At 45.9% G+C, this 27,944-nt stretch overlaps 1 protein-coding gene across 3 annotated transcripts in view; it reads right to left on the bottom strand.

The window, feature by feature from the left end:
* The window catches only part of CLHC1 (clathrin heavy chain linker domain containing 1), a 39,341-nt gene extending 11,470 nt beyond the window's left edge, over positions 1-27,871 (bottom strand). The window contains exons 1-9 of one of the 3 annotated variants that reach the window (XM_039532902.1): positions 27,516-27,871; positions 25,802-26,072; positions 22,598-22,785; positions 20,354-20,484; positions 19,023-19,224; positions 17,931-18,046; positions 16,404-16,491; positions 14,353-14,459; positions 130-304 (exon numbers count right to left, since the gene is read on the bottom strand). In XM_039532902.1, coding sequence (XP_039388836.1) covers positions 130-304; positions 14,353-14,459; positions 16,404-16,491; positions 17,931-18,046; positions 19,023-19,224; positions 20,354-20,484; positions 22,598-22,785; positions 25,802-25,984 — 1,190 coding nt within the window. In that variant the 5' untranslated portion in view covers positions 25,985-26,072; positions 27,516-27,871. The remainder of the gene's footprint in view (positions 1-129; positions 305-14,352; positions 14,460-16,403; positions 16,492-17,930; positions 18,047-19,022; positions 19,225-20,353; positions 20,485-22,597; positions 22,786-25,801; positions 26,073-27,515) is intronic. The other 2 variants (XM_039532901.1, XM_039532903.1) reach the window with 2 other exon arrangements.
* Between the last annotated feature and the right edge of the window lie 73 nt (positions 27,872-27,944).

The following is a 27,944-nucleotide window of genomic DNA, read 5'->3' as shown; positions in this document are numbered from 1 at the left end:
TTCACAAGAAAAGGAGAGTGATTTTTTTTAATAGGCAAGGCCTGATCACTTAGGAAAAGCATGAATGCAACTTTCACAGGGGAAGGGCACATACCCATATGAATCCAAGTACACTACAGGCCGGCTTACCTTTGCTGTGTGACCCAGTGCATAACTAGATTTAACTGTTTTTCAAACAATGCACATTTGATTGCTTCCAGAGTCATGGCTGCACACAGAGGGTGTCTAACTGCAGCACTTGAGCTTATGAGGGCCTCAAAATATCTCAGCAAAGGGAGAATCCTCCCTTTAACAGCACCAAGAGCTAGAAGGAGGAAAAGGAAAATCACTGAGCAAAATATTTTGGAAAATAGCATTTTAATTTTTCCAATAGGTTTTTTTTGTTTGTTTGTTTTTGGTTTTTTTGCTTTGCTGATGTCCTCAGAATCCCCTGGACAAATTCCAACTAAAGGCTCAATCCTGCAAGATGCTGAGCCCCCTCTGCTGCCATGCTAGTCAATACAAGTTGAGGCTGCTCAGTACAGAAGATGGTGGCACATCACATGATTGGGCATTATCTGTGAACACCTAAAGGCAAATTTTCATAACAAAATGTGTGGATTTAAACCAGAGGCTACATGGAGTTGCCTAGTGAAATGCCTGCATATCACTTTGAAAATACACCTCCTAGAGGTAAGGCTACAGACAGTTCACTATAGAACTTTCTGCAGAGAATGTCGGTTTTATAATTAACAGTAAAGGCAACTTTAACCCAATTTCCTTGCTTTGATGCTTCTTTTATTATTGATATATTATTACTTATTATTTGTATTGCAATAGCACCAATAGCACCTGACCACCACTCTCAAGGGAAGAAGGCAGGTAGTGGTGGTCGGGGACTCCCTCCTAATGGGGACTGAGTCATCTATCTGCCGTCCCAACCGGGAAAACCGAGAAGTGTGCTGTTTGCCAGGAGCTAGGATTCATGATGTGATGGAGAGACTGCCGAGACTCATCAAGACCCCTTCCTGCTTCTCTATGTGGGCACCAATGATACTGCCAAGAATGACCTTGAGCAGATCACGTCAGACTGCATGGCTCTGGGAAGGAGTTTGCGGCGCAAGTGGTGTTCTCGTCCATCCTCCCTGTGGAAGGAAAAGCTCTTGGTAGAGACCATCAAATCATAGAAGTCAACAAATGGCTATGCAGGTAGTGTCAGACAGAAGGCTGTAGATTCTTTGACCATGGGATGGTGTTCCAAGAAGAAGGATTGCTAGGCAGAAACAGGCTCCACCTAATGAAGAGAAGGAAGAGCAGCTTCGCAAGCAGGCTGGCTAACCTAGTGAGGAGGGCTTTAAACTAGCTTCACCAGGGGAAGGAGACCAAAGTCCTGAGGTAAGTGGGATACCAGGAGGAAGCATGAGCAGGAGAGCGCAAGAGGGAGGACTCCTGCCTCATACTGAGAAAGCAGGACAATCAGCGAGTTATCTTAAGTGCCTATCCACAAATACAAGAAGCCTGGGAAACAAGCAGGGAGAACTGGAAGTACTGGCACAGTCAAGGAATTATGATGTGATTGGAATAACACAGACTTGGTGGGATAACTCACATGACTAGATTACTGTCATGGATGGATATAAACTGTTCAGGAAGGACAGGCAGGGCAGAAAAAGGGGGGGGGCAGAGTTGCATTGTATGTAAGAGAGCAGTATGACTGCTCAGAGCGCCAGTATGAAACTGCAGAAAAACCTGAGAGTCTCTGGATTAAGTTTAGAAGTGTGAGCAACAACGGTGATGTCGTGATGGGAGTCTGCTATAGACCACCAGACCAGAGGGACGAGGTGGACGAGGCTTTCTTCCGGCAACTAAAAGACGGTTACTCACCTTTGTAACTGTTGTTCTTCGAGATGTGTTGCTCATATTCATTCCAATTAGGTGTGCGCGCACCATGTGCACGTTCGTTGGAAGATTTTTACCCTAGCAACACTCGGTGGGTCAGCTGGGCGCCCCCTGGAGTGGCACCGCCATGGCGCCAGATATATACCCCTGCCGACCCAACCGCCCCTCAGTTCCTTCTTGCCGGTTACTCCGACAGTGGGGAAGGAGGGCGGGTTTGGAATGGATATGAGCAACACATCTCGAAGAACAACAGTTACAAAGGTGAGTAACCGTCTTTTCTTCTTCGAGTGCTTGCTCATATCGATTCCAATTAGGTGATTCCCAAGCCTTACCTAGGCGGTGGGGTCGGAGTGAGATGTTGCAGAATGCAAAACTGCTGAGCCAAAGGCTGCATCATCTCTGGACTGTTGAACGAGAGCATAATGTGATGCAAAGGTGTGGACCGAAGACCAGGTAGCTGCACGACATATCTCCTGTATAGGTACACGAGCCAGGAGGGTGGCAGATGAAGCCTGAGCCCTGGTAGAATGCGCCGTGATGTGGCTTGGAGAAATATGAGCCAAATCATAGCAAGTGCGGACGCACGCTGTCACCCAAGATGAGATCCTCTGAGAGGAAACAGGTAGGCCTTTCATTTGGTCTGCTATCGTGACAAAGAGTTGGGGCATTTTCCAAAAGGATTTTGTCCACTAGATATAAAAAGCGAGCGCTCTACGGATGTCCAGGGAGTGCAATTGCTGCTCCTGTCACGTTGAGTGAGGCTTCAGGAAGAAGACCGGGAGAAAGATGTCCTGGTTAACATGAAAGGCTGAAACCACCTTAGGGAGGAATGCCGGGTGTGGTCGCAACTGCACCTTGTCCTTGTGGAACACAGTGTACGGCGGGTCTACCGTAAGAGCCCTAAGCTCGGAGACTCGTCTGGCCAATGTAATGGCTACAAGGAAAGCTGTCTTCCAAGACAGGTAGAGTAGCGAGCAGGTTGCTAACGGCTCAAATGGGGGAGACACAAGTCTGGTTAAGACCAGATTGAGGTCCCAGGTTGGGGCTGGGCAGTGTACTTGGGGGTACAAGCGCTCCAAGCCCTTGAGGAACCTCGAAACAATAGGGTGTGAAAACACGGAATGGCCACCTTCCCCTGGGTGGAAGGTAGAGATGGCTGCCAGGTGTACCTTCAGTGATGATACTGCTAGGCCCTGCTGTTTGAGAGACCAGAGGTAGTCCAAAATAGAGGGGGTCGAGACCTCAATGGGAGTAAGATTATGCGTTTCGCACCAGCAGGAGAAACGCTTCCATTTGGCCAGATACGTTGACCGGGTGGAAGGTTTTCTGCTACCCAGGAGAACTTGACATACAGATGCAGAGCAACGCAACTCTGACTGGTTTAGCCACGCAGCAGCCACGCCGTGAGGTGAAGGGCCTGCAGGTCCGGGTGGTGAAGTCTGCCGCGGTCCTGAGTTATGAGGTCTGGGTGGAGTGGCAGGGTAATTGGGTTGGCTATCGACAGGTCGAGCAACATGGTGAACCAGTGCTGCCTGGGCCACACTGGAGCGATCATGATGAGGTACACTCTGTCCCTGCAGAGTTTTAGCAGGACCCTGTGAACCAGCGGGAATGGTGGGAAGGCATAAAAGAGCTGGCCCTTCCACGGCATCAGAAAAGCGTCCGAGATCGATCCCGGGGAGAGACCTTGGAAGGAGCAGAACATCTGGCATTTCCTGTTCGCGCGGGAAACGAACAGGTCTAAGTGGGGAAATCCCCAGTTCTGGAAAACAGAATGAATAACGTCTGGGCGGCTCGACCATTCGTGAGACAGGAAGGACCTGCTGAGTCAATCTGCCAGAGTGTTCCGAACCCCTGGGAGAAAGGACGCTACCAGGTCTATCGAGTGGGCTATGCAAAAGTCCCAGAGTTGGATGGCCTCCTGACAAAGGGGGGAGGATCGTGTCCCTCCCTGTTTGTTTATGTAGTACATGGCCGTTGTGTTGTCTGTAAACACTGAGACACAACGGCCCTGTAACTGATGCTGGAATGCCTGGCAAGCCAGGCGGACTGCTCTCAGTTCTCGGACATTTATGTGTAATGCCAGGTCCTGAAGTGACCAGAGGCCTTGAGTACGAATGTGTCCGAGGTGAGCATCCCAGCCGAGAGATGATGCGTCCGTCGTCAGGGACACTGAGGGCTGGGGCGGATGGAATGGCAGCCGTGTACACACCAGGGAGGGAGTTAGCCACCAGTCTAGGGAGCCTAGGGTGCTCGGGGGAATGGTGACTATCATGTCTATTGGGTCCCTGCCCAGGCGGTATACAGAGTTGAGCCAAACTTGCAGAGGGCAGAGGCAGAGCCTGGCGTATTTGGTTGCGAACGTGCAGGCAACCAAATGACCCAGGAGACCAAGACAAGTGTCTCGGAGGCCCCTCGGATGAGCCAATCGTCCAGATACGGAAAAACGTGTATCCGACGTCGGCGGAGGTAGGTGGCGACTATGGCCATACACTTTGTAAATACCCTTGGGGCTGTAGAAAGGCCAAACGGCAGGACCGTAAACTGGAAGTGCTGATGGTTGGCTACGAAGCGGAGGAATCTCCTGTGCGGAGGAAAAATGGCGATGTGAAAGTACGCGTCCTTCATATCGAGGGCGGCATACCAGTCTCCAGGATCCAAGGACGGGATAATGGTCCCCAGGATACCATGCAGAACTTCAACTTTATCATAAACTGGTTGAGTCCTCGCAGGTCTTTGATAGGTCTGAGACCTCCCTTCGACTTGGGGATTAGGAAATAATGGGAGTAAAACCCCTTGCCCCTTTCGTCCATTGGTACCTCCTCTATAGCTCCCATGGCGAGGAGCGTCTGCACCTCTTGCTAGAGGAATTGCTCGTGAGAGGGGTCCCTGAAGAGGGACGGGGTTGGAGGGTGAGAGGGCGGGGTTGAAATAAATTGGAGGTGGTACCCATACTCCACCGTGCGTAGGACCCAGCGATCTGAAGTTAACTGGGACCACGTCGGGAGGAAGTAGGAGAGACGGTTGGAGAAGGGAGGAGAGGGATCCTGGCCTGTAACTGATACACCGCTCTCGGGCGCACCTTCAAAAGTTCGTCTTTGGCCCTGGTGGTGGTTTCGAGGGACCTTGATTTTGGCCCCCTTGGGATCCTGAAGGTCGCCTGCGACCACCTCAGCCGCGCCGCCTGCCAAAGTCCTGTCTTTGTCTAGGCACAGAGTACGGGCGATAAGGCTGGGGACGGAAAGGCCTGTGTTGGGACACCGGCGTATGCATGCCCAGAGAGCGCATTATGACCCTGTTGTCCTTCAGGCTTTGCAGCCTGGGGTCAGTCTTTTCCGAAAAGAGGCCTTTACCATCAAATGGCAAGTCCTGGATGGTATACTGCAGCTCCGTTGGGAGGCTCGAAGCCTGAAGCCATGAGATGCGCCTCATGGCAACACCCGAGGCCAGAGTCGGCTGCGTCCAACGAAGCCTGGAGGGAGGTTCTGGCCACCTTTTTCCCTTCCTCCAAGAGGGCAGCGAACTCTTGGCAGGAGTCTTGAGGGAGAAGCTCCGTAAACTTACCCACCCCCGCCCAGGTGTTATAACTATAGCAGCTAAGCAGGGCTTGTTGATTTGCCACCCGGAGCTGTAGGGCACCTGCAGGGTATGCTTTGCGGCCGATTTGGATTTCGGGGCTGGCGCCTGCTGGCCATGGCGTTCCCTCTCATTAACAGACTGGACGACTAGTGAGCAGGGAGGAGGATGGATATACAAGTACTCATACCCTTTAGAGGGCACCATATATTTACGCTCGACTCCCCTGGCCGCAGGAGGGATAGAGGCCGGAGACTGCCATATAGTATTGGCATTGGCCTGGATGGTCCTAATAAACGGTAAGGCCACCCTAGTGGGGGCATCCGCCGACAGAATGTCCACTACCAGGTCCTCTACCTCCGGGACCTCCTCCACCTGGAGGTTCATACTGAGTGCTACCCTCCTGAGGAGGTCCTGATGGGCTCTCAGGTCTATTAGAGGAAGGCCCGAGGAGGATGTTCCTGCCACCGCCTCATCTGGAGAAGAGGAAGAGGAGATGCCAGGGACGAGCAGGTCCTGTGTGGCCTCTTGCTCTTGGGCAAGCTCCAGTGGAACCTGGGAGTCCGGTGGGTGAACTGGGGCTTCCTCCGTAGCAGTCGGAGAAGGACGGCTAACCGTCGCCTCTGGCACTCTGTGCTTTGATGGGACAGAGTGGGAAGGCACTACTGGTACGCCTTGGGTCTGGTGGTAAGCCCAAAGTGTCTAGAATGACCACTGATGGGGGCCTTGGTCCTGAGCCTGGGTGTCTTGGAAGACTCTGGTGGGTACGTCAGAGTCATGGTCCTGCGCATAAGAGCTGTCCGCATGGGAGGACCCTGATGAGTGTCTGGACGGCCATGGAGGAGCTGAGAAGCCCTGGGCAGAGTCTCTGTCTCTAGCAGACCTTGCTCTTGTCGGCATCGGGGACCGGTACCGTGAGGCAGACCAGTACCAGGAACGAGATCAGGACCTGTGACTGGAGCGGTGCCGGGAGGTCGACCGAGATCTCGAGGCTTGACGTTGGGAGCAGCTACGGGAGTCACGGAGCCTGGAGCGGTGCCAGGAGCTGGAGCAGTGCCGAGAGCGGCGAGCTGGCGAACGGGATACTGAATGCCACCGCGAGTGCGACTGGTACTGGTGAGGGGAACGGTGCCGGGACTGTGAGTGGCGTCGGGAGCGGGAGCGCTGACGGGACTGAGAACGTCTGTGGGACCATGATCGGGAACGGTGCCGCTCTGGTGTGCCAACAGAGGATGGCCGTATCAAGGCAGGCTTGCCGATAGACTGAATTACCCGCACCGGCGGTGCCGGGGGACGAGGCAGCGTTGAGAATGTCTCCGGCGGGGATGGAATAGTAAGCTCAACCATGGCTCGCGCTGGGGAGCTGACAGGCACCGGACTCGACGGCCCTTGTGGGACCGGAATCGACGGTGCTGACATCGTCGGTGCCGCGGCAGGTGTCGGTGCCGGGTGATCCGACTTAGACAAGCTCTCTGGCTGCGGTGCAGGTGGCACGGAAGCAGCAGGAGTCTTAGGCTTTCTCGACTTCGGGGAGAGGGAGCGGTGTCTAGTCGACTTCGATGCCGGCGACGGCCGGTGCCGAGAGGTCTTGGCAGTACCGGGGCGGTCCGGTACCGAGGAGGCGCTTCTGCCCGCCGATTGTCCAGCACTCGGTGCCGAAGATGGAGGGGTAAGAGCCGCCTCCATTAATAGCTGTTTTAGCCGAGAGTCCCACTCCTTTTTTGTTCTAGGCTTAAAGGCCTTGCAAATGCGACACTTATCTGTCAGGTGAGATTCCCCGAGGCACTTAAGACAGGAGTCGTGTGGATCTCCTGTCGGCATCGGCTTGCGACAGGCCGAGCACGGTTTGAAACCCGGTGAACCGGGCATGGGCCCTGGCACCGGGTGCGGGGAACGGGCTAATCCCCGAACCCCTCTTAACTATAACACTAACTATGAACGATGTTAACTACACTATAACTATAAAACTTTGAACTATATAGACAAAAAAATAACTAGAGAACTATGAGTAGCTAGGGAGGTGGAGGTCAGTAAAACCACACTCCACTGTTCCAACGACCGACACGGGCGGTAAGAAGGAACTGAGGGGCGATTGGGTTGGCAGGGGTATATATCCGGCGCCATGGCAGCGCCACTCCAGGAGGCGCCCAGCCGACCCACCGAGTGTTGCTAGGGTAAAAAATCTTCCGACAAACGTGCACGTGGCGCGCGCGCACACCTAATTGGAATCGATATGAGCAAGCACTCGAAGAAGAACAGAAGTTACTAGATCACAGGCCTTGGTTCTCATGGGGGACTTCAATCACCCTGATATCTGCTGGGAGAGCAATACTGCAGTGCACAGACAATCCAGGACGTTTTTGGAAAATGTAGGAGACAATTTCCCGGTGCAAGAGCTGGAGGAACCAACTAGGGACAGAGCTCTTCTTGACCTGCTGCTCACAAACAGGAAAGAATTAGTAGGGGAGGCAAAAGTGGATGGCAACCTGGGAGGCAGTGACCATGAGATGGTTGAGTTCAGGATTCTGACACAAGGAAGAAAGGAGAGCAGCAGAATACGAACGCTGAACTTCAGAAAAGCAGGCTTTGACTCCCTCAGGGAACTGATGGCCAGGATCCCCTTGGAGAATAACTTGAAGGGGAAAGAAGTCCAGGAGAGCTGGCTGTATTTTAAAGAATCATTATTGAGGTTGCAGGAACAAAACCATCCCGATGTGTAGAAAGAATAGTAAATATGGCAGGCGACCAGCGTGGCTTAACAGTGAAATCCTTGCTGAACTTAAACACAGAAAAGAAGTTTGCAAGAATTGGAAGATTGGACAAATGACCAGGAAGGAGTATAAAAAAAGTGCTCAGGCATGCAGGAGTGAAATCAGGAAGGCCAAATCACACTTGGAGTTGCAGCTTGCAAGAGATGTTAAGAGTAACAAGAAGGGTTTCTTCAGGTATGTTAGCAACAAGAAGAAAGTCAAGGAAACTGTGGGTTCCTTACTGAATGAGGGAGGCAACCTAGTGACAGAGCATGTGGAAAAACCTAATGTACTCAATGCTTTTTTTGCCTCTGTCTTCACAAACAAGGTCAGCTCCCAGACTAGTGCATTGGGCAGCACAGTATGGGGAGGAGGTGACCAGCCCGTTGTGGAGAAATAACTGGTTCAGGACTATTTAGAAAAGCTGGATGAGCACAAGTCCATGGGGCCAGCTGAGCTGTATCCGAGGATGCTAAAGGAGTTAGTGGATGTGATTGCAGAGACATTGGCCAGTATCTTTGAAAACTTATGGCGAGTGGGGGAGGTCCCGGATGACTTGAAAAAGGCTAATGTAGTGCCCATCTTTAAAAAAGAGAAGTAGGAGGATCCAGGGAACTACAGGCCAGTCAGCCTCACCTCAGTCATTGGAAAAATCATGGAGCAATCAATTCTGCTACACTTAGAGGAGAGGAAAGCAATCAGGAATAGTCAGTATGGATTCACCAAGGGCAAGTCATGCCTGACTAGCCTAATTGCCTTCTATGATGAGATAACTGGGTCTGTGGATGAGAGGAAAGCAGTGGATGTGTTATTCCTTGACTTTAGCAAAGCTTTTGATATGGGTCTCCCACAGTATTCTTGCCAGCAAGTTAAAGAAGTATGGGCTGGATGAATGTGGATAGAAAGCTGGCTAAATCGTCGGCTCAACGGGTAGTGATCAATGGCTCCATGTCTAGTTGGCAGCCAGTATCAAGCGGCATGCCCCAAGGGTCAGTCCTGGGGCCGGTTTTGTTCAATATCTTCATTAATGAGCTGGAGGATGGCATGGATTGCACACTCAGCAAGTTTGCAGATGACACTAAACTAGGAGGAGTGGTAGATAGCTGGAGGGTAGGGATAGGATACAGAGGGACCTAGACAAATTACACTGGCCTATAATTTTTGAGAAGTCGTCTGCTTCAGAGATAAAATGTGCTAATTTATTATGTATTTTGATGTGCTGAATTCAAATATGACAATTAAAACAACTGATTGGCTACTGTTTCTAAGATATTTAAGTTTTTACATTTGATGTCTATGTATATTGTGTAGATAGTAGAGTTTTAATCATAAATTGTAAATCTAGGTCTTTTCATGTGTTTATGGTTGCTTTACATGATAATATTTCACCTGCCCTGTTTATGTAACACTTTAAAAATCAGCAAAAGGATTATATAAATAAAATTTATTATGAAACAAAAGGCAAAAATCTATTATGCACATAGTTTAGTCCTATTCAGTGTCTACTCGGTGCTTCTTGGCTTGTCTCTTGTATTCATTAAATGGAGCATCTCTTGTCACTGTCCAGCAATAGTCTGCAAGCATTGATGGGCTCCATTTGCCCTGATAGCGTTTCTCCATTGTTGCAATGTCCTGGTGAAATCGCTCGCCATGCTCGTCGCTCACTGCTCCGCAGTTCGGTGGAAAAAAATCTAGATGAGAGTGCAAAAAAATGTATCTTTAGTGACATGTTGCAACCAAGGCTTTTGTATGCCTTGAGGAGGTTTTCCACCAACAACCTGTAGTTGTCTGCCTTGTTGTTTCTGAGAAAACTTATTGCCACTAACTGGAAGGCTTTCCATGCCGTCTTTTCCTTGCCACTCAGTGCATGGTCAAATGCATCATCTTGAAGAAGTTCACGAATCTGAGGACCAACAAAGACATCTTCCTTTATCTTAGCTTCACTTAACCTTGGAAATTTTCCACGGAGGTACTTGAAAGCTGCTTGTGTTTTGTCAATGGCCTTGACAAAGTTCTTCATCAGACCCAGCTTGATGTGTAAGGGTGGTAACAAAATCTTCCTTGATTCAACAAGTGGTGGATGCTGAACACTTTTCCTCCCAGGCTCCAATGACTGTCGGAGTGGCCAATCTTTCTTGAGGCAGTGGGAATCTCTTGCACGACTATCCCATTCGCAGAGAAAACAGCAGTACTTTGTGTATCCAGTCTGCAGACCAAGCAAGAAAGCAACAACCTTGAAATCGCCACAAAGCTGCCACTGATGTTGGTCATAGTTTATGCACCTCAAAAGTTGTTTCATGTTGTCATAGGTTTCCTTCATATGGACTGCATGACCAACTGGAATTGATGGCAAAACATTGCCATTATGCAGTAAAACAGCTTTAAGACTCGTCTTCAATGAATCAATGAACAGTCTCCACTCATCTGGATCGTGAACGATGTTGAGGGCTGCCATCACACCATCAATGTTGTTGCAGGCTACAAGATCACCTTCCATGAAGAAGAATGGGACAAGATCCTTTTGACGGTCACGGAACATGGAAACCCTAACATCACCTGCCAGGAGATTCCACTGCTGTAGTCTGGAGCCCAACAGCTCTGCCTTACTCTTGGGTAGTTCCAAATCCCTGACAAGGTCATTCAGTTCACCTTGTGTTATGAGGTGTGGTTCAGAGGAGGAGGATGGGAGAAAATGTGGGTCCTGTGACATTGATGGTTCAGGACCAGAAGTTTCATCCTCTTCCTCGTCTGACTCAAGTGAGAATGATTCTGGTGCATCAGGAACCGGCAGTCCTTCTCCATGGGGTACTGGGCGTATAGCTGATGGAATGTTTGGATAATGCACAGTCCACTTTTTCTTCTTTGACACACCTTTCCCAACTGGAGGCACCATGCAGAAGTAACAATTGCTGGTATAATCTGTTGGCTCTCTCCAAATCATTGGCACTGCAAAAGGCATAGATTTCCTTTTCCTGTTCAACCACTGGCGAAGATTTGTTGCACAAGTGTTGCAGCATATGTGTGGGGCGCACCTCTTGTCCTGATCTCCAATTTTGCAGCCAAAAGAAAGGTGATAGGCTTTCTTAACCATAGTGGTTATACTGCGCTTTTGTGATGCAAAAGTCACTTCACCACAAACATAGCAGAAGTTATCTGCACTGTTCACACAAGTACGAGGCATCTCTGCTCACTTTGGCTAAACAGAAATGTGTCCCTTTGCAAAATCGAACACTGACAAATAAGAGAGCATGACACTGTATGATTTCTAGAGCTGATATAGGGCAATTTGTTCAGCAGAGTGATGTAAGCTTCGTTATGATTGCATCATCCATGACTTCTAGGAATAACATGATGCAATTCATATCATGTATGACGCAATAACAGCTTCAGATTGCATCATTCATTGTTTTGCCTAAAAAGCAAGTACTGCCCAAACCCAGTCATAGATTTATTCATAGATCCAGTCAAAGATGTATTTTAGTCATTTCTGGTTTAAATTGAGATCCCTTCCCTTTATAACTCACTTATCCTCCGCTATTCCCAAGTCAAGGGTCGTATATACTGACCCAATAGCATATCTTGAAAACTAGAGCCAATCAACAATTTTAAGCATCATTTTCGTTCTCAGTGACCCAGAATTAGTAAAGTTTGACCACATTTATTTCAGAAGCATTTTGCCTGTAGAGCAGTGTTAGAGGATTGGGCCAAAAGAAATCTGATGAGGTTCAACAAGGACAAGTGCAGAGTCCTGCACTTAGGAAGGAAGAATCCCATGCACTGCTACAGACTAGGGACCGAGTGGCTAGGCAGCAGTTCTGCAGAAAAGGACCTGGGGATTACAGTGGATGTGGATGAGAAGCTGGATATGAGTCACCAGTATGCCCTGGTTGCCAAGAAGGCTAACGACATTTTGGGCTGTATAAGTAGAAGCACTGTCAACAAATCGAGGGACGTGATCATTCCCCTCTATTCGGCATGGTGAGGCCTCATCTGGAGTACTATGTCCAGACTTGGGCCACATACTACAAGAAGGATGTGGAAAATTGGAAAGAATCCAGCGGAGGGCAAGAAAAATGTTTAGGGGGCTGGAGCACATAATTTATGAGGAGATGCTGGGGAACTGGGATTGTTTAGGCTGCAGAAGAGAAGAATGAGGGGGGATTTGATAGCTGCTTTCAATTACCTGAAAGGGGGTTCCAAAGAGGATGCATCTAGACTGTTCTCAGTGGTACCTGATGACAGAACAGGGAGTAATGGTCTCAAGTTGCAGTGGGGGAGGTTTAGGTTGGATATTAGGAATAACTTTTTCACTAGGAGGGTGGTGAAGCACTGGAATGGGTTACCTAAGGAGGTGGTGGAATCTCCTTCTTTAGGGGTTTTTAAAGTCAGGCTTGACAAAGCCCTGGCTGGGATGATTTAGTTGGGGAGTGGTCCTGCTTTGAGTAGGGTTTGGACTAGATGACCTCCTGAGGTCCCTTCCAACCCTGATATTCTATGATTCTATGATTCAATCATAATTGTGTCCTGTTGTGCTGTGCACTGTAAAACCCATAGTAAGAATCAGTCTGTGTTCCCAAAGATTTATATCTAAGACCCCAATCCTGCAAACATATATGTGTACACTTAACTCTGCTCACATGAGTAGTGCCACTGAAGTCAATGGAACATAATGTTCAGCAAGTTAGTAAATTTTTGCCTAATGTAAAGCTTACTGTCTAATTTGTAATTCAGATTCTGAATATTAGTTTAACATAGTTCTTTTGTACTTCTTTACTTTGAGTCTTTAACAATTGCCCTGTAAAGTGAAAAGAGGAAGAAGAAGAAAAAAACAATAATAAAATAAAGTTCAATGGTATTCTCAGAATTCCCTCCAGCCCCTACAGGGGAAAGACCAAGTTGCAACTGCTTCACCACTGACACCAGTGATGCTCACTGCATGTTGTGTCCTCAAATTCAAAGGAAGACAGAGTATGGAGGACTAAAAACAACCAAAGAACATTTCTGTATTTTTCTCAAGCATGTAAACAGCATTACTGATCCTTTTTGGACAGATAACGATTCATATTTCAGAGCTTAATTATAAGCTGAATGGAACACTGTCAGGTGATTCAAGCAACTTTTCTAGCTAATGCATGGGGCATGAAGGGCCAGATTTTCAAAGTTATATGAGTGTGGTTGTGCACACCTATTTGCATACACTTAATTTATAAGTGGAAATAATCAGTTTAAGTACACGTGTAGACAACTTCAAACTAGACCTTAAGGTCAATACTAGCTGCACCACATAGGGAGGCAGAGTTGATTTTAAGCAACCTTTATGCCTCCCCAGATTCTCAGCCTGACCAATGATTGAAATGGCCGCCAGCGTAACTTAGAGAGGTCTAATGGCTGATTTACATTTTGCTATCTGCGGTGAGGAGTGTGCTAAGAATTGAATAGAACTCTTTGTGTTCCGAGTTGCCCCGTCACCCAGAGCCTGCCCCTGCCACACCCCTTACACACAGGAGGAAGAGCAAGTAGTAAAGTCAGCTATGCTGTCTTTATGCCACTCAAGAATTCCTTTGTGCAAGGAGAATCCATTTGTCAGGCCCCTTTGCATTGCCTGAGTGCAAAGTGACCAGACACGGCACCAAGGGTCTGGCCCCTTAGTCTACCCTGCAATAAGAGACCTGAGGCACAGCTGCGGCTGGCCCAGGTCAGCTGACTTGGGCTCATGCTGCAGGGCTATAAAATTGCAATGTAGAAGTTCATGCTCAGACTGGAGCCCAGGCTCTGATACCTGCAAAGAAAGTGGGTCTCAGAGCCTGGGCTCCATCCTGAGCATGAACATCTACACTACTATTATTAGCAATGCAGCTTGAGCCCCATGAGCCCAAATGAGCTGACCTGGGCTCAGAGACCTTGTGCCATGGGTTTTTTATCGCAGCATACCCTTAGGTTGTTTTTATTTTTACTCTGAAATGTTAAATGTAAAATCCGAACACACATAAGTAATTCACATTTGTCCCCTCAAGGCTTCTTTCAACATGAGTAATAGAGGCAGATTTTCAGCAGGTGTAAGTCAGTGTCGCACTATTTGAATCAATAGTTATGTCAATTTACACCAGCTGAGAATCTGACCAAAAGTATTTCCATCTAAATTCCATACCCTTAAATTTCATCATGGTTTCTTCATTGCGGAGAATTCCTCTAGGACAGTTTGCAGCATAAACTGCTGCAGCCTCATACTGACCATATGAAAATAATTCATTGAATCTAGGACAGATGAAGGAAAAGACAATGTAATATAGCACTGACACAAAAACAAAAAAGAAATGATCGGTTGATGATGTGGTGAACTAGCCAAGGAAGGAATTCCAGAAAGCCTAGAATCAAATGTCAAAGACATGGGCAATACCACAGCTTTAATACAAAGAATATTTTAAAATATCTAGTCCTTCTGTATGAAAAAAATCTGGTGACAGCAAGTGGCAGTCCTGAGTGGCTCTCAGTTCCCCAAATTACTTTTTCCCCTCACCTTTTAGTATTATTTTGGTACACATCATCAGTACTGCATCCGACGAAGTGGGTATTCACCACGAAAGCTCATGCTCCAATACATCTGTTAGTCTATAAGGTACCACAGGACTCTTTGCTGCTTTTATCATCAGTACAGGCACTACACACTGGATCGTAAAATGCTGACCACTGCCTAGCAACTTACACAGTGTCCACAATGGTGTTCAGGAAGTGGATCATCAATGGAACGCTGACCAAAAGAAAGGAGGCTTGACAAGGCATTTAAATGAGGAAATCAGGTTGCATAGCACACAACACCAGCTGCGCAAGAAGGTGCCCCAGAAAGTTGTCTACATCCGCATTAACTATTCAATGGTGAGATTCTGCCCATATTCTGCTCAGCCTCTGCATGGGCTCCTGGGGGAGGGAGGGTGCAAGAAGCTTCCCCTTTGTGCTAAGAATGGCTATTGGATAGTGTCATCCCTGATCCCCCTCAGTGCTGCTAGCAGGCAGGGAGGACAGGGAAAGCTGGTGCTGTGGTTTCCACACTGGCTTTTATCACCAGCTGGGCACAGAGGACAGAGTACACTGCACTTGCTCAAGGGGTGGCCAAGTTGCTGCTATGGCATGTGCTCCCAGCCAGAATTCCTCCTCAGGGCTCCATCAACCACATGGTCTCTCTGCATCCCCTCCCAGTGTATCTGAGGGCAGTAGGGGTGCGATCTTGTCCCAGATTACTCCGTTAAGGGAAACCACATCTAGACTATAATAATGATAGCCTACGATTAACCCCGTGAAATGTCCCTACTAAAACTAGCTATGCCTCTGTTACCATTCACCTCCTGACTGTGTCAATTAGATTTTCTCCTGAAAGACTGACTTGCTGCACTGCTGTTGGGTTAACAAATATTGATCTCCAGAAAGAAACTGTTGCAGTTAGATTTCAATGAATGTTATATTTAAGATGCTGATTTGGGAGGGACTGGTATAATGGAATATGGCCTTTCAGCTCACGGATCAAACTAAGGCCAAATCCAATCTAGGTTAGTAGTACCTGGAAGCTGTTACCATGTAATGGCTGTTCAGTGGACTGTGTGAAATGAGTTTATGATCTCATTCCACTTCTTAATTGCAAGAGTTTTAAAGATATTTAGGTACCTAAAGATGAAGACAGGCGCTCAGTGGGATTTTTAAAAGCACCTAACTCTCAACAGGCACCTAGTGCTTTTGAAAATTGTACTAGGTACCTATTGGCATCTTCTGGAAAAACTCTAGACCAAAGTAATCTCCTCAGAGGTGTTCATACCACCAAAAAAACCCCCACATCCGCTGCTAGTACCTTTGTTGGCAGTTTCAGCAAAGAGGCCAAGGATGGAATGGGCCATAAAGTTTAAACTACCCTTTCTGCCCCAAAAGTGATCTTCCAGGACAGGGTTGAAGCACATGAGTAGGGCAGTATGGAAAAGCTGCTTTTGCTGCATCTGGTCTGTGGATAACCAACTGATGTAGGTCAGCAGGGCTGTCAGGCTAGCAAGCACATTTTACAAACACCAGAAATTCACACAAAGAAGAAAAGAGTGCTCTTTTTACACAATCCTAATTTGCCCTGGAGGACTGCATTAAACATGATATGTTATCCAAACTCTGTAATGCTGTGAACTTCTTACACAGAGTAGAATATAAGAGTTGCATTCTATTTACCTTTCAATATATTCAAGTAAATCTTCAGCCTCTTTACTCTTGCTGGGGTCATGTTCAAATATATGAGAGATGCTAAAGGCAGCAGCAGCTGAAAGTTAGACACATCAATGGGAGGTACATGTGTTATTATTTCAATAGACAAAACCAGCATTAACATTGCAAGAGTACAAAAAGAGAATAGATTTTGATCCATAGAAATGTGTCGTTCAAGACAGATGGGTTTAAAGTTTTAGCCAGGCTCTTTTGCATTAGCAAGCAGGAAAGGGACCTTATATAAACTAATGCATTTTTCATGCATTGACAAGACCAAAGAAGTCTCCCATAAGTGGAAATGTAATTAGGAAACAATTTCAATCAGGCCAGGTAAATTCTAGGACAAAGTTTCCCTGTCTATGTCCCCAGACACATATTCTAAGGCTGTCAGAGCTTAGGAATGAGAGATGACACCCTAAGGACCAAATTCTACTCATTGAAACATTCTACAGTTCCACCTGAAACCAATGCAGCTGCACAGAATGTCAGTCAGGGCAGAATTTGGCTCTTAGCTCTGGGACAAGGGTGGAGACCACACTTTAAACTCCAACTAGCAGTGAACAACAAACATAGGGACAGATTCTGATTTCAGTTACACCCATGTAACTCTGAATTCAGTGCATAGAGTTACAGGGCTGTAAATGGGAGCAGAATTTGACCCACATTCTAAAAGCCCATTAGAAGGGGCAGAGTGGAGGAACATAAGAGATATCTTCTCCTGGTCTGTCTAATACAAGTTGAGAGCAACAAATAAGATTAAATTTGATGCCAAGCGTGCCATTGCACTCTACTCATGCAGCACCTGAGATGATCTTGACAGTTTTTGGAGTGTGCTTAATGCTCATAAAAAGGTTGAACATGTCAGAAGGCCTAAGGCAATCCGCTGGAAAACATTTTAAAGATTCTTCGCCATCTCTACTTCACTTGCCTAAATAACCTGGATGATTTGAAGTACTAGCAGCAGGAGACCTCTGTGACTCTGGAAAAAAGGGTGAGGGATTTGGGCAGCACATGAGAGGTGGAGATTGTATAAACCACCTCAGGACACCTCACCTTTATCTTAACTGTAGTAAAACATCATTGACCAAAGTCATCCCTGTATAACTCGTGAATATTTTTCTATACCTTTATCAGATTTCTGGGCAAAAATCTTATCTTCCTAAATGCTGGACACATGCAATACCATGCATGGGGGAAATGGATGACCCAAGATCATTAGGGATAGGACTTTCAAAGGGACCTAAAGGAATTAGGGGCCCAACTTCCACTGACTCTAACTGGGATTTGGACACTTAATTCTTTCATGCCCCTTTGAAAATCTCAGTACACATTTAAAAAAGAAAAATACAAATGTATAGGCCAGATTCTCAGCTAGTATAAGATTGCATGGCCCCATTGATATCAATGGAAATAAACTAATTTACATCAGCTGAGAATCTGGTCCCATATTTTCCATGCTTCATAATATTGTCCTTCTATTTTTATTGGTTTTACCTTTTACAACTTCCTTCTTTTCCATGACTTGAGAGAGGAGTTCTTGTAAGGAGGTGCTCTTGTCAGATTTTGCCCAGGCAGACACAGCATTTGCAACCAATGTAATTCTATTATAACTATAAACAGTCAAAGAGGGAATCGAACATTTCGTTAGGATCAGTGCAACTCCTCAGGAGTTCCCTATGAAGAATCAAGTTCAAGCTAACGCTTAACTTCAAGGTTCTATAAAGCTCGACCTCTGCCCACATCCCTTCTCATTCTAATACCTCCCTCCCTCCCTTCCACCCAAACCTTCCTCCCCAGCTGCTTCCCTTGTATCCTTCTCCTACTTTCATCTTTGTGCTTTCCTCTTTGCTGCCCATTACACATAGGAGTCCTTGTCTGTCCTATTGTAAAAGGTACTGTCTCCTTTGAAATCCTTTGAAAATGCACTTCTTCCAAGCATCGTTAATCCACCAAACATAGGAAGGCTGCCATATTTATGTCATTAAAAGCCTTATACTGATTTATATTGAATGCATCTTCAAATCACCAGCATACTATGAGCCAGATGTTCAGATCCCAGCAAGCTGCACTCAATTTATCTAAGGCATCTTTTATCTCCCACAATCTAGGAAGTGATGGAGGGAGTAGGGGACAAAACTGCCCCTAGTGTAATTTAAAGCAGTCTAAGGGCTACTCTAGATTATACCAGTTAGAGCGGTCCCCCCAGTGCCACTTTGCCAGCAGAGGATCTTCATCACTTGTCACCTGCCATCCAAGTATTCCCTCTACATCAGGGAAATCCCTGGCTGCCCACTTGAGGCAGCTCTTTATCTCCTTTGTGCTGCTGGAGCAATGGACAGAGCAAGGGGCCAGGACCTGACCCTACATTACCACACTGCATTCTTTGTCTGTTGACTATAAGCTCTTAGGGGCAAGAAATGTCTTCCCATGTATTTTGCAAAGTACTGAGCACAATTAATACTGATATTGTTAATACCTCTATAACAATTAATAACGTACCAAAGCTAAATCTATGTGACAGACAGAACATTTTAGAGAATATCCCCAACATAAAAACAAGATATGTTGTAGGATGAACACTTGTACCTAAGTCTCAGTTTCTCATTCACTGCCTCTGCCTTATCTCGTAGTTCCAATGAGTGCTTGAGTTCCTGCTCTAGGCCAGCCTTGTTCTCCAGAGGAATGTATTTTGATATCATGTCTGCTTTCAGTTCCTGCACTCTCCCTTCTAGCTGAGCAAGGTGTCTAGAAAGAGCATCTAAGCTGAGAGATTCTTTTACACTCAGACCTGTTGAAGAAGGAAATGTCTTTAATGAGCTCTTGTGATAAGCACACAAGGTGTATATAGAAACTGTGGGACATGTAATTTGCTAGGGTTCTCTAGTCTGAAAATCAACACTGAATAAAAGGAAGATGACAGTCTTAGAGACAAGATCTGAACTTTGCAGCTCAGACATAATCCAAATTTCCCTTTATTAATAGAGATGGTCTCTAAAGTAAGTGAAAAAAATAATCTATAGAAGGTGATACAAGTTTAGAGTTCAATAATATTCCAGAGCTGTAATTGAATCTGTTCGTTTTTGGTGTAACGTTCCAGCAGTGAGGACTTAGAAACAAATGTACAAATGCTGTGTTATGTACTATACATGTACTCCTAGCTACTTAGATTCCATTTGTTAAGTATTGACCAAACATTACTGGCCAGATTGTGACCATCTTCTAAGCAATGTGAGAGAAAGATGGGAGGAACCTTCTCCCCTGGCACTGCCACACACGAGTTGGTCACAATCAACCCTTGTGCTCAGTGGGGGAATTCATCTCTGCTCTACAACCCCTTCATGCTGGCCTGGCTGCACTGACTCCAAATGGGACACGGAACAGATGTAAGCTCCCCATCCGAAGAAACCCCCCAAGTGCAAGAGGGTCTGTGCAGCAGCCCCAGAGTTGGCTCTGCAACCCCATGCAGAAGGCCTTGCCACACTGAACATCCTAATGTAGGCTAGAGACAGACACAGGAATAGAAGCAGGGGAAGGAGTGGTTGAGGTTTTCCTGTGCTCTAGTGATTCTGCACTCTTGCAATTGCCAATAGGATCTATTGAAGCAGTGACAAGTTAGAACAGACATCAGGGATGCCCCAGGTTGCATAAATGGACTCCAGAATCAAGGAGACACAAGTTCTGTAACAGTCAGCATGCTCCCCATGACTACCAAAGAACTCTGGAAGGCATTATGCCTCCCTGAAGCATGAATTCTTCCAGAGCTTCCACTGGGTCAGCAAGCTCCATACCATCCAAACATGGGCTAGTGTCTTACAGGGTCACTGCAGCCCTCTGTGTATGTGGCTTCTCTTTAGTTAAGGGCAAAGCTTTAATCCAAAAGAAATATTCAGATTACCTAAGAAAATATTGGTCTTTACCTGGTATAGGCTTAGCAGGGTTTATCTTTTTTCTTGGAGTCAAAGCTTCTGTAGAGGGCACTTTTTTTATATTTCTTATTTTCAATATCATATTTTGAATTCTAGAAGAATTTCTCTCAATAACTTTTATCCTGCAACAAAGAAAAGTCTCAATTTTCTTTTCTACATTTTAGAATCCTAAATCATCAGGGCGAGCAGATGCTATACTAAGCTTGTCACAACACTATTCTGTCATTCTCAGTTACTTGTGTTCCCTAACATGCCATATTAATTCTATTTGAGGCTAGGCAGCATTTCTCAAATGTGGCCACCAGGGGCTTTTCTTGCGGCTACATCCTCCTGGGCTGTGATTGGGTGGGGGTGAGTGGCAAAATAGCAGCCTCTCCCCCTCCCTGTTGTTCCTGGATGCCCCACCTTGGTGTTGATTGCTGGGGCTGCCAGCAGGGGTTGGGCTCTGCCTCCCTCTGGAGACACCTGGGGCACAACGCTGGAGGATCAGGCAGCCAGTGAATTCCCCAAATTCTGGGGGCAGTGGGGTTCAGGCTTTGGGCTTCAGCCCTGGGGTGGCAGGGCAGCAGGTTCTGGCTGCAGGACTTTGGGCTCCAGCCCTAGGCTCTGACTGTGAGGCGGTAGACCCCAGACTCCAGCCCCTCACTGCCTCTCCCAGCTCCCCATCCAGGGCTTAATTTGTCCCCAGGCTTGGCAGGGCTGAGTAAGTCTGCTTTGAAAAAGTGATACTGGCATGTTTGTTAATAGTCTGTTGTGAAAAGTGATTTCTAGCTAGCAATAAATAAATAACTATGTTTTGGACATGTCTATGTGCATATTTATTTGTTTTTTCCTAAAGCTAATTAAGTATTTTAGGGGAAAGTGTGAGAGAGGCCGCTAGCAAGAGTTGGTGGCCATACTCTAACGCCACCAAAAAATTTGTCCTGAGAACCCCTGGGCTAGAGGCATGCGCCTTCTGATAATCTTACCACATGCATGCAACTACATGACACCAGTAAAGTATAGGGGGGAGGGATAGCTCAGTGGTTTGAGCATTGGCCTGCTAAACCCAGGGTTGTGAGTTCAATCTTTGAGGAAGGCCACTTAGGGATCTGGGGCAAAAATTGGTCCTGCTAGTGAAGGCAGGGGGCTGGACTTGATGACCTTTCAAGGTCCCTTCCAGCTCTAGGAGATTGGTATATCTCCAATTATTATTATAGGACAGTAAAGAAAGCCACATAGCAGACTGAGGGAAAGTGAGTAATTCTTCCACTGTTTTATACTTCTCAAATTAAACAAAGTATCCTAATACAATACATTTTGACAATGAACCTTCACTTTGAAGTTATGCTGTCTTTATTTTACAAGTGGCAAAACAGTGCCTGATCCTGCAGTACTTATGCAGGCCAAATCTCCATAGACTTCAGTGGGAGTTTTGACTGCACAAGAATTGCAGAATCAGGCCTGGAAATACAAAAATCTAAATTATTCTTTTAACAATTACACAGTCATTTTGGGACTTCCACTTAATGGATAATAGAATAATAAAACTAGTTTTTAAAAATCACAACTGTGATAAACTAGCTACATTTAAAATGATTTACACATCATAGTTAAAAGCAACAAAGAGTCCCATGGCACCTTACAGACAAACAGATGTATTGAAGCATAAGCTTTTGTGGGTGAATACCCACTTTGTCAGACGCATGTGGTATTCACCCACGAAAGCTTATGCTCCAATACATCTGTTTTAAGAATGGCCGTACCGGATCAGACCAAAGGTCAATCTAGCCCAGTATCCTGTCTACCGACAGTGGCCAATGCCAGGTGCCCCAGAGGGAGCGAACCTAACAGGCAATGATCAAATGATCTCTCTCCTGCCATCCAGCTCCATCCTCTGACAAACAGAGGCTAGGGACACCATTCCTTACCCATCCTGGCTAATAGCCATTTATGGACTTAACCACTATGAATGTATCCAGTTCCCTTTTAAACGCTGTTATAGTCCTAGCCTTCACAACCTCCTCAGGTAAGGAGTTCCACAAGTTGACCCTCTCCAAACCCCTAATCATTTTAGTTGCTCTTCTCTGAACCTTTTCTAGTGCCAGTATATCTTTTTTGAGATTTTAGTCTATAAGGTGCCACAAGACTCTTTGTTGCTTTTTACAGATCCAGACTAACATGGCTACCCCTCTGATACTTGACATCAGAGTTAGTATCACAATACTTTACATAATATATTAGAAGTGGCCTTACTTATCTTCAAGTTGGATTGCTCTTTTTCTATAATATATTAGAGTTGTTGCCTCTGATGCCAGAACTTTCAATTTTCCATGAAGATAAAATGCATTCCTTTGGCCCTTTTTTATTGCTTCAATAAATGCATCAAACTCCTGTTTGATTGAAGTCAGAATGTTCTTGTACACAGTAACATGCTCTATTATCTGTGAAGACATGTTTTTCCATCTGAAATGCGATATACTGATGTGGTTAATGGAACACCCCTCCAGACTTCCCGCAAACCTCCAAACAGCACAAGTCAGAGTAAATAGAAACAATTGGACACAATATAGACGCTCCCCGACTCATGCAAGTGTTCCATTCTGGAACGTCTTGTGTAAATCGAATTTTGTGTAAGTTGGGAACGTATACCCAACAATTACACACCAAAAATAAATAAATAAATAAATAAATGGACTTTTCCCGTAGGAGCAGATTTGCGTAAGTCGAGTTTGCGTAACCGGGGGAGCGTCTGTATACACTTCAAACAGCAGCACTATGCTAGTGCATGAGAAGTAGAACATAAAACTGACAGTCTGTTTTCATTGCTCGAGCTGATGAAAGTGCACAAACTATAAATGGTAACAAATGAACTCCATACTTCTTTCAGTTTAAATAATTTGGGGGAGGGGATAGCTCAGTGGTTTGAGCATTGGCCTGCTAAACCCAGCCACTAAGGGATCTGGGGCAAAATCAGTACTTGGTCCTGCTAGTGAAGGCAGGGGGCTGGACTCAATGATCTTTCAGGGTCCCTTCCAGTTCTATGAGATAGGTATATCTCCATATATTCGTTTTATTTTAATCTCAGATATTATTAAAGTTAAGGGATAATTTTTAGGACATTCTTTATGCAGCTAGAAGAGCCACTTTTCAGCAATATGAGATGCTTTCTCCAATAGGTACTAAGCCTGATGCCTTCAGAGCACTTACAGCTCTGGAAAGGTAAAGAGGAAGGGACCAGGCCAGGCCAATGTTTTTTTAAATAGCATAAAGCATTAGATCAAAATCACAATTTGGGGGGCTGATCCTGCAGCCCTTACTCATGCATGCAAAGGATGCAAAAACTGATTTTACATGCATGTAAAAGTAGCTATGCAGAAGTCCCAGTTTTGATTCCTGTATGTTAGATCTTCCTTGGCAGCTGAAAAAAGCAAAGCACAAATGGGTAGATAAAAAGATTAAACTAAATAATCTATACAGAAGCTTTCTGAGGGAAAAAAAACTATTTTTTTTTTAATAATTGGTTTTTATTCACCCTTATATTTGGGGACTTGCCGTAGATTTTTTTTTAATCTTCAGTCTATATAACTAACTGACATTTTTCAGACTAGTAAATTCATTGTATAGGTCTCTAGAGGTGTGATTGGATGATAATTGATTCAATTGGGAATAACAAGACAAGTTTTATGAATTGTCAAAAAGCAAGGTGGATAAATGCCAATGATTTTTTTTTAAATAAAAAAAAAAGATAGTTTTTATTTAAATCGGATTTTTTAAATCAATTTGATTTAAATCAAATCCACCCTGATTTCATTTTCTATTCACAGTGAAAAAATGAACCGAGGGATGATGCTGAAATTGGAAAACCTGGTCCAGTTACATTGTGCTTGCAGACAGCTGCATAGTCATTCTTACAGGAAAATTCACAGAATACAGTGGAAGCCTGTGCAGTCATCCACATACCCCATGCGGCCAGTTCAGCTGCACCCACAGCTCTGGCAAACAAACACATTCACCAGTGTTGCGCTCTCACAATATAGGCTTTTAGCTACAAAGGAGGTAATGAACAAGTTCCAACAACTACTTTATCCCTGTCTGAAAGTACAAAGTGCAAAAAAAATCAATTTTGAGCATTTTCATTATATAAATAGAAACTTTGTTAGTGATGAATTTACAGTGTATAAGATTGTTTACTCCACTGTATAGAGAATTTACTTTAGATTTACAAGACATATTAATATATATGTAGATATATTGGAGCTCTCTCTCAAACATTCATTTGAAGATTTTTAAATCAAAATGTTGCAACACTAAAAATATGAAAGAAAAACTGAATATAAACAAAAGTGAAAATAATTGTCATTGTTCAAAATGAGAGAGATGCAAAAACAGTAAAAATGCCACTAAGTGATTTTTAAATATTCACTATTTTAACAGTTCTTTCAGTAATTTGTTTGTAATGTAGGCAAAGAAATTTGTTTGCAACTTACAATTTTTGTTTTCATTGGCCCTTTAAATATTGATTTTTTTAAAATAGTTGATTTTTATCCACCCTGCTCCCATCCTCTTCCCTCAGTGATATCCCTTGGGCCAATGGCAAGGAAGGATGTGGCATAGAAGCCATTATAAAGACTCTGTAGCGTAGAGAGATCATACAATGTAATCCATGCATAATTGCAGTCTATGCTTGTTTTAGGGCAGCTCTGAAATACCAGAGCAGCACAAAATTGCCCTAATATGGGGGAGAATCTGGCCTTGTAGTACTGTCTCCATAGGCATACCCTTTCACCCCTAAACCCGGTATTTCCAGGTCAGAGATGAAGTACATTGGTAAGGAAGCTTAAACTGCTGCTTCCAGTGCTGCACCTGTCTTGGGGATGAAAACAGGTATTCAGTCTTCAGGGTTGTCAAGCCAAACTCTTGTGTGCACTAAGGCCAGCTTCTCAAAGGTATTTAGAATCCTAACTTCCATTGATTTCATTGACTAGGCCAAATACCTTTGAGGTTTTTGTGTTCTAAAGCAGGGGTAGGCAACCTATGGCACGCATGCCAAAGGCAGCACGCAAGCTGACTTTCAGTGGCACTCACACTGCCCGGGTGCCGGCCACCGGTCGGGGTGGGGGGGGCTCTGCATTTTAATTTAATTTTAAATGAAGCTTCTTAAACATTTAAAAAACCTTATTTACTTTAGATACAGCAATAGTTTAGTTATATATTATAGACTTATAGAAAGAGACTTTCTAAAAATGTTAAAATGCATTACTGGCATGCAAAACCTTAAATTAGAGTGAATAAATGAAGACTCGGCTCACCATTTCTGAAAGGTTGCTGACCCCTTATCTAAAGTCACATTTTAAAAAAACTACACACAACACTTCCTGTTTGTCAGTGCATCTAAGATTGGCAGCCCTTTCCACTGCTTGTTTACACAGAAAATATTTTCCTATAGTGCTTTGTTACCTTGTCAAAAACATTACTGTATATAATATAATACTCTTCAGCTGGTCCTTGTTCTGTACAACCCACTTTTTCAATTTCTGTAATGATGTATCCTTGTATACTGTCTAAAAATTTCTTATCACTGTCAGGAACAATGGGAGGGAGAATGGAATGTCTGCTCACTCCAATATTATGGATGGACATGGTTGAAAAGCAACACTTTCCTTTCTTATAGAAAATTTAAGCCTGATTCCCTCTTTTCTTCAACAGAAGTAAATGCATCAGTCAAAACCTAAACAAAAAGATGATACTGTTAAAATAATATAGTATAAACGTGACACCAACTCATGTGTCAAGTGGTGCTATTATTCATCTACTCTGGCTCTTTATTAATGCTTACCACCAAATATTTCATTATTAAAAGAGACAAGTTTTTTTTTTACTATTTCCACATGAACTATTACATCTTGTGAACATCTGTTCTCTGTTTCTTTCCTATGTGGTTTGTAACCATTTCCCTACCATCACTTCCAAATCTAGCCATTTTTCTCTGTATCTGGCACTCAGGGGTGATACTAATCAGAGGGCCGTTGCGGAAGTCATCTCTGTTGTGCTACAAAAGACCCTGAGTCTGCAAGTTGCTCCACACTGGTGGCTCTCCACACCCATGGAGCCCCAGTGGCTTCTGAGACTGCACCTGGCAACATGTGTCTGCCCAACTAGAGTAGTCTGCATGGTTGAAGTCTACATGTGGAGCAGTGGGAGGAAGAGGGTACTGGAGAAAATAAGCTTCTTCTGAATTTATACATTAACTTTACTTGACCAAACAAACAAATCAAGTGTAAAAGAACACATTATCCAAGTAGTCTGTGGCCTGGTCTACAACGGGAAGGGGGAGAGAAATGGATCTACGGTAAGTTACACAACTTCAGCTATGTGTGAATATGTGAATAACATAGCTGAAGTTGACACACTTGGACCTGCTTACTGCAGTGAAGACACCACGGTAAGTTGACAACTGACACTCTCCCATCGACTGCGCCGCTCAGCCTGGCGGAGTTGACAGGCGAGCGCTTGGCGGGCAATTTATTGCATCTAGACTAGATGTGATAAATCAACCCCCGCTGGATTGATTGCTGCCTGCCGATCCAGCAGGTAGTGTAGACAAGCCCTAAAGCTCCTAGGTCAACCTGTCTAATCCCTGCATCTATTTCTGAACGCCTCTATGGCGTCTCCCAGAAGTCCCGCATTAGCCGAACTGAATGTGCCCTTGCAGGGCCGGCTCCAGTCCCCAGCGCGCCAAGTGCGCGCATGGAGCGGCATCCCGTGGGAGGGCTGCAGCCGGCTCCGGGGGAACTCCCGCAGGCATGCCTGCGGAAGGTCCGCTGGTCCCGCAGCGCCAGTGGACCTCCTGCAGATGTGCCTGCGGAGGGGCTGCTGGTCCTGCAGCTCTGGTGGAGCATCCGCAGGCGTGCCTGCGGGAGGTCCACCAGAGCCATGGGACCAGTGGACCCTCCGCAGGCATGTCTGCGAGAGGTGGACCGGCGACCGGCAGAGCGCCCCCCGCGGCGTGCCGCCCTGCTTGGGGCAGCGGAAATCCTAGAGCCGCCCCTGTGCCCTTGCCCAGCCATGTTTTCCTGCTACCCCTGTTGAGAGCCCCAGGTCTGCCCGAGCTCAGCAACCCCACTTCTGTTCTGCTGGGACTGGCAGTGCCCGCATCACCCCACAACGCGACCTCGCTGCTGCTCCTTCCTGCCTGCCTTAGCCGCAGCGCCGCCGTAGAAACCAAAGGGGAGCCCGCAACCAACGCTGGGGGGAGGAGAGGGGAGAGGAGTCAGGCCCGCGCCGGGGTTTTGGAGCACAGCACAGAGCCCATTCACATCCCGGTCACCCGCAACGACCGTTGCTGGTAACTACGCTCTATAGGAGCGGACGGAGGGAGGAGCTCAGTCAGGTGCATTGTGGAAAAAGTAGTTTCTTCCCCTCTTGCGCGCCCAACTTCCGACTACAACTCCCATCAGCCCTTTCAGATGTTCCCCTTCATGCCAACATGGAGACCACAATCCCCAGGAAGCCCTGGTGTGTCTTGTACCGGCGGTGCATGCTGGGAGTTGTAGTCACGCACGCACGCACGCTCGCACGCAGTGGTGCGCCGGCCTGGAGG

This window comes from Mauremys reevesii, linkage group 3 (assembly GCF_016161935.1).
Source record: "Mauremys reevesii isolate NIE-2019 linkage group 3, ASM1616193v1, whole genome shotgun sequence".
NCBI classification, from domain to species: Eukaryota; Metazoa; Chordata; order Testudines; family Geoemydidae; genus Mauremys; species Mauremys reevesii.
The sequence above is the reverse complement of the archived record's forward strand: the minus strand, read 5'-3'. Positions and strand labels throughout refer to the sequence as shown.